Source organism: Chiloscyllium plagiosum, unplaced genomic scaffold (genome assembly GCF_037043375.1).
Source record: "Chiloscyllium plagiosum isolate Xiang-an unplaced genomic scaffold, Cpla_swu_hap1 HiC_scaffold_52, whole genome shotgun sequence".
Classification (NCBI taxonomy): domain Eukaryota; kingdom Metazoa; phylum Chordata; class Chondrichthyes; order Orectolobiformes; family Hemiscylliidae; genus Chiloscyllium; species Chiloscyllium plagiosum.
In genome coordinates, this window is record NW_028270190.1 from 16765818 (window position 1) to 16772358 (window position 6541).

The following is a 6541-nucleotide window of genomic DNA, read 5'->3' on the forward strand; positions in this document are numbered from 1 at the left end:
GGGCAAAGATCTAATTATTTTTCTAATGCATCCACAACCATTGGCGTCAACTCCTCTGCACATAGGCCTCCCAGCAGTTGTGTAAAGAGCACTTAGAATTAGCAATAGATAAATTATTTATCAAACGTGTAGGAATCCTTTATACAATCCTTGGTGTGTAAAAATGATTGGTTTCTCCCATTTCAGTACACCGTCTAATACACAGAATTTTACACACACACACACACACACACACACACACACACACACACACACACACACACACACACACACACACACACACACACACACACACACACACACACACACACACACACACACACACACACACACACACACACACACACACACACACATAATGCATTGTGCACCGACAGAGCTGTCTTCCACTCTCAAATTGGTTGAAACAGTGCCTTGAGCACACTGTAACACTCAGAAAATACTTTCATCACTGAATTTTGTTTCCATGGAAATCCTTGAACTGAAAGGGCGTTAATTGAAATCATTTGCCCAGTGACTGTAAACGCAGTAAACAACTCCATTAACAGAGCTCAGGTGTTCACGATGAATTAACGCCAGCTCAGAAAAAAAAACAGAACATTGTCTCGCAGGGATTGTCCTCTCTGCTCTATTTAGGATTTCCCTTCGCTGACGTCAACTTGTGCTGACTGAACTCTGCAGAATTACCCTTCACCCATCGACAGCAGAGGCATCATGATTTTGGCTGATCTAGTTTCATTCTATGGGGAGGCGATCATCATACAGGATATATTTCAAGAGGTAGAGAGGATCTACTTCCCACTACTTGCTGCTGTTAGTGTCCCACGTAAGTTTTAAACCCTGTCATCGATTCTCTAAAATCTTTCTTATTCTCCCGAATTGAATGCTGCCTTCTGTCCTCCGACTTAGTCTTTCTTTTCCTGTATATGTGTTATTAGTTCCTCCTCACTCCTTTGTTGTGTATGGTGAATTGTAACCCTATGTCAGACGTACTATGGCAAACGTACTAACTCGACCTTTCACTTATTCATCTAAGTCATTTATAAAAATCACAAAGAACAGAGGTCCCAGAACCAATCCCTGTGGCAGACCACTTGTCACCAAACTCCAAGGCTTAATAATTTCCACCTACTAAGATCCCCTGGCTTCTGTGGGCCAGCCAATCCTGTACAAAGACAGGCAGATTTCCCTGTATTCTATGCCTGCTAACTGTCTCAAAGAGCCTACCGTGGGGAACGTTATCAAACGTCTTGCTAAAGCCCATGGACATCACATGCACTTTTCAACATACATTTATGTGTTTTATCATATCCCCAAAATAATTGAATAAGTTTTCTGAGGCATGACATGCTTCTCACGAAGACATGAAATGAGCACTCCTGATTAAGTGCTCTGGCCTGAAACGTCGATTCTCCTGCTGCTTATTCTTATCCCTCTTCACAACCTCTATACACTCTGTATCTGACTGTTCACTACCTTCTCCGTCATCGGATCTGCAGCTCCAGTTCCCATCACCCCGCCAATCCAGTTTAATACCTTCTGAAGAGTGCTGGCAAACTTATGCGCCGGATATTGGTGGCCAACCAATTCAGATGCACCCAAGCCTTCATGTACAGTCCCCACGTTTAGAATAGTCCAAGGAAAAGTGATGATGAGCTTCGTTCTTTGAATGTTGCATTACCTCTGGGAACGGGGACCCGCAGTGCCATTTGTAATGGGATTCCTGCATTTTGATGCAGCGACACTGAATGAATGGCCACTTTCATTTCAGTCTCAATTGTATGTGTGTGACTCATTTGGAACGTATGGGGTTCAGAGTTTAATGTGTCTACTCCCTTTTTTCATGCATGCAACTGCGATCATCGATTGGAAAGATGCTGCTGGAGGAAATGGCAGTGTGACGTTTACATGGTCACTGCTGCGACTGTGTGTCAGTCGTGGAGGGAGTGAATGCTGAATGTTTTGTAACCTGTCGTAGATATCATGTTATATAACAACCGTGTTTACTTTCTCAGTTAACGTAATAACGATTGCGATACTTTCCCGGGGAAAGTGTGGACTCGCTGGATGTGTCACTTGCTACCTCGTGACTATGGCAATGGCAGATCTGCTGGTGGTGCTCCTCGACTTGATATTGAGGCATATTCCCATTCTTTTTCCCGAACACTTTATTTTTCTGGAGTATCTGGATGTGTGTAACATTCACGCTGTGCTGCTTTATGCAGTCACAGACTGCTCTGTCTGGTTCACTGTCGCATTCACCTTCGATCGGTTTGTGGCCATTTGCTACCAAAAGCTGAAACCTAAATATTGTCGTGAGAAAACAGCAGCTGTGGTTCTGGGAACAGTGACTGTCCTGAGCTGTTTAAAGAACATCATCTGGTATTTTATGTACAACAATAGGTATCGTTTCCTGAATGATCCGGTGTTTTGTGGTCTGAATCTGGATGATACTAATTTGACATTATGGGCTGCAATTGAAGTTGTTAACTACATTATCACACCCTGCCTTCCATTTGCACTGATCCTGCAGCTCAACGTTTTCACTGTCAGACACATTTTAGTGAGCAGCAATGCCCGCAAAAGACTCCGGGCTCACAGCAATAAGGAGAGACCCAGAGACACTGAGATGGAGAATCGAAGGAAATCTATTATTTTACTGTTTGCTATTTCTGGCAATTTCATCCTGTTGTGGGCAGTGTTTACAGTGATATCTATACTTCAGCGATTTGATGATCTGGGTGTCCATACCTACGTACCTGCATATTTTATAGATTTAGGCTTCATCCTCCAACTTCTGAGTTGCTGCACAAACACTGGCATCTACGCCATAACACAAGCTAGGTTTCGAGGACAATTCAAAAATGTAGCAACATATCCCTTCAGTCTTGCAGCTAACTTAATTAAACTTTGCTAGGACTGATAGAGTCCAGATTAGAACTCAACAGTGGATCCAATAATGACCAACAAGCAATTCCCATGGGTCCTATGATGGGCATCTACTAACACCCAGTGTGGTCACTCACTGATAATCTGGCGCAGTAAGTACAATGGTGCGGGTGCCGTTGGGTTAGAAGGAGGTTGGGAACTCTGTCATACATTGACGAATCATATGTAGTCATGAGTCAGAAGTCATCAGGGCTGTGTCTACCCAGCGACGGAAGATTACTGAATATTGTGCTGGTCAATGGAGGGATTATACACTGGAGTTCGGATCGGTCAACTCTTGTAAATTTTGGTAATGTACCGGAAAGGAACTCACTTTAATTACTGACTGTTAAGGTCGAAGTGAGTGAAATGTTCTGTTTGTGACACCAGTTCTTCAGTCTGATGTTGATTTCTTCTAAAATGTGAAGATAGACTTGTGAGGCGTTGCTTCTCCATCATTTATCGCCACTATATATTGGGAACAACGTTTGAGGGAATCCAAAGGGGGCTTGCTTGCTGCAGGATATGCTCTCATTTGAAGCCAGAGTGCAATCTGTCCAACCCGCTGCCTGTCTGTCTGTCTACCGACTCTTTTGTTAATCCATCTGTCTACCGATTCTTTTATTAATCCATCTTTCTATCTACCGATCTCTCTGTCCGTCCACATATCTATCTCTCTATGTATGTATTCATCTATCTATCCCTCAATCTATTTCCATTTCTCGAAATGTGTGATCCACTAGAATTAGGGATGGTATTTCAGAGGAATCAGTAACGAATCCCAAACATATCCGTCTTAACTGTCCAAAAGAATGAAGCTGCAAAGTGTCGACCAGGCGATGAGATGGGAATATTATTGCTCTGGGCTTAAGTATCAGTCATGCATAGTACTGATAAATAGTTTGAAGGCTTATTTCCATGCTAATGTTCATATGTTTCAAACCAACGTCTCTAGCTTCTTTCTTTTTTCCATGTAATGAACTTATATTCTGCTTTTAAATGACATCAGCGGCTTTGTTTAAACTTGTTTTAGTGACTAACCACCACATGGAATCACTGGAAATATTCAAGGTGCGATCTATTAAGCCGGTTAACGTTCTGGGATCTGAATTTAGTTATATTGAATGGCTGGGCATTTCTGAATTTACATCATGCACAGATTTGAAATATTTGAATGCTCAAATTTCATACTGCTCTGGGAGATTACAAGCAAATTCACAATAGTGTTGAATGACCAGGTTGAACTTGGGAATAATAACGGATTGGTGCTTTGCAACAGTCAAGAATTAAAAGCACGGAATCCAAGTATTAGTGTTTATACAATCATCGAATGTCACTGTCTCTGTATCTAATCCCTTGCTGTTCCCGTCCTGACAGTGATAAGGACAATATAATTGCATTTTTACACCGTATGGAACCAATTGGGGGCAGTGAGTTGGAGTACTCGCCAATAACAGTGTATATTATCCCCTGAGATCCCGAACCTGGAAGTGATTAATTGGGACATTGTTGGGAAAGATTTAATCTGAAACCACATACTGTGCCTGTCCTGGGAGTGTTTTCTGGTGGACGGTATGGAGAGAGTTTTACTCTGTATCTAATCCTGTACTGTCTCTATCCTGTTAATTTTTGTTGGGGAGTAGAGAGGGTTTTGTTCTTTGTCTAACACTGCTGTAGTTGCCCTCGGAGAGTTTGTTGGAGATGGTGTAGACGGAACCTACAATCAAGAGCATAGTTTAAGTAAGTTGCAGTGTACTTAAAAGGGAGGTGACAGGAGGTCTTGCATCCAGATATTGGGAGGAGGAACCCCAAGTCAAATACAAATATAAACAATTGAATGAGAGATAGGAAACAGGCAGTCATGGTCAGTTTTTTTTTCAGGGAAAGGAGAAAACTTGCAGTGGAGCTCACCAGGATTTTAGACCATAAGAACATAAGACTAAGGAGCAGAATTTTGGCCAGTCAGCCCATCTCGTCGGCTCCACCATTCAATCATGACTGCTAAGATTCTCAATTTTTCTCTCTTTAACCCTTGATCCTCTTGGTCCACAAGAGCCTATCTATCCCAGTCTCAAATGTACCTAATGACCTGGCCTCCATAGCCTCTGTGGCAATGAATTGCATCGATTCATCACTCTTTCTGATTAAAGATAGTTTCCCTTTTCTCTGTTCTAAAAGATATTCCCTTAGTGTGAGGCTGTGCCCTTGAGTCCTAGTCTCTCCGACCAATGGAAACATCGTCCCAAAGTCTACTCTGTCCAGGCCATTCGGTATTCTAACAGGTTAGTACTGGGACCCATGCTTTTTCCTTAGTGCTACATATTAATCACGTCGATCTCGCTCTTCAGGAGACAAATTCAATTTTGAAAGAATTGTGAATTGTGAGGTGGAGAGTTTCTAATTGCAAAGATGCATTTCGCAATTTGTAGAACTAGATAGAGAGGTAACAGATGGTGTTCAAAGCGCACATGTGAGACAGCAACAGAATGACAGCAAGTGATCCTGAGGAAGAGCGGTGGACAGAGAGGGGTAGAGACAGAGGGAGAGATTTCCAGAAGCTGGGAGAGGGACGAGAACCTATAGGGAATGAAAAGAGATGAAGGTGGTTGAGGACTGTCCTCTCCAAGAGAAAAAGGCCGAGACAGAAGAACTACGTGTAAAACCATCGCGTACAATTCTAGGAGCGAACAACTGAGAAATGAGATTCGACAAGACGGTATCAGGGACACAATGGGCTGACGGCCCAATTACCGTGATGTAGAACCACTATTTTGATTGGAGACAAGGACCATTCAACACCTCACCTCAAAACAGTCTTGTTTCAAATAAGAGCTCAACTCCAATGGTGAGGTGATAATGACTTCTCTTGACATCAAGGCAGCTTCTGAACGAGTGTGATATCAAAGAGCCCTAACATTGCTGAAGTCTATGGGTGCCGGAGGTAAACTCTCCTTTGTTTGGAAACCTATCTGGCACAAAGGAAGAGTTTTGTGGTTGATGGAGGCAGTCTTCTCAGGTCAGGCACATTCCTGTAGGTGCTCCTACGGAGTGTCCAAGGCCCAATCATCTTCAACTGCAATATCAATGGTCTGACCTCAATCAGAATCTCACATGTGAGGATGTTCGCCAATGATTATGCAATGTTCAGCATCACTTGACTTGGTAAGGGCAGCTCCTAGCATTAAACACTCTCTCCTCCACCACGGAGGCACATGAAGTTCAATGTTTACCATCTTGCAGAACTACTGTAGCCTTGTCAAACATCACATTTAAAACCCATCACCGCAATCGTCTGGGAGCACGAGAGGCAGCAAAGGCAAATGTTGTAACACCACTTACACATTGCGTTTCAATTCGCACAGACACTCATCGTCCCGATTGGCAACAATACCAACCCTTCCCTCAGTGTTGTTGGAACCAAAACCTGGAAACCCTCCTTGTTAGCAGCACTGTTGGCGGGAGAGATCATTACATCTCACAGAACTTCCAGGGTTCACGATGTCAACTTTCGCCGACACTGTCCAAGAATGCAGTAAGGACTAAATGATTAACGCTGGGTATTACACGAATGTGTATAAATAGTAATGTTCAACTGGCTCAATCTGAGAAGGTA

At 42.9% G+C, this 6541-nt stretch overlaps 1 protein-coding gene across 1 annotated transcript; it reads left to right on the forward strand.

Annotated features, from left to right (window-relative positions):
• Positions 1–714: 714 nt before the first annotated feature.
• On the forward strand, positions 715–2917 carry LOC148134814 (putative G protein-coupled receptor 139). Its single transcript, XM_087985393.1, has 2 exons — positions 715–826; positions 2016–2917. Exons 1-2 carry the CDS (start codon positions 715–717, stop codon positions 2915–2917), a joined length of 1014 nt encoding a protein of 337 aa, XP_087841519.1.
• Positions 2918–6541: the final 3624 nt, after the last annotated feature.

Excerpts from the sequence above, each read along its gene's own strand:
- LOC148134814 (XM_087985393.1), top strand. The coding sequence starts at position 715 with ATGATTTTGGCTGATCTAGTTTCATTCTATGGGGAGGCGATCATCATA. Across the intron at positions 827-2,015 it reads TGCTGCTGTTAGTGTCCCAC|TTAACGTAATAACGATTGCG; the intron begins GTAAGTTTTAAA and ends TTACTTTCTCAG.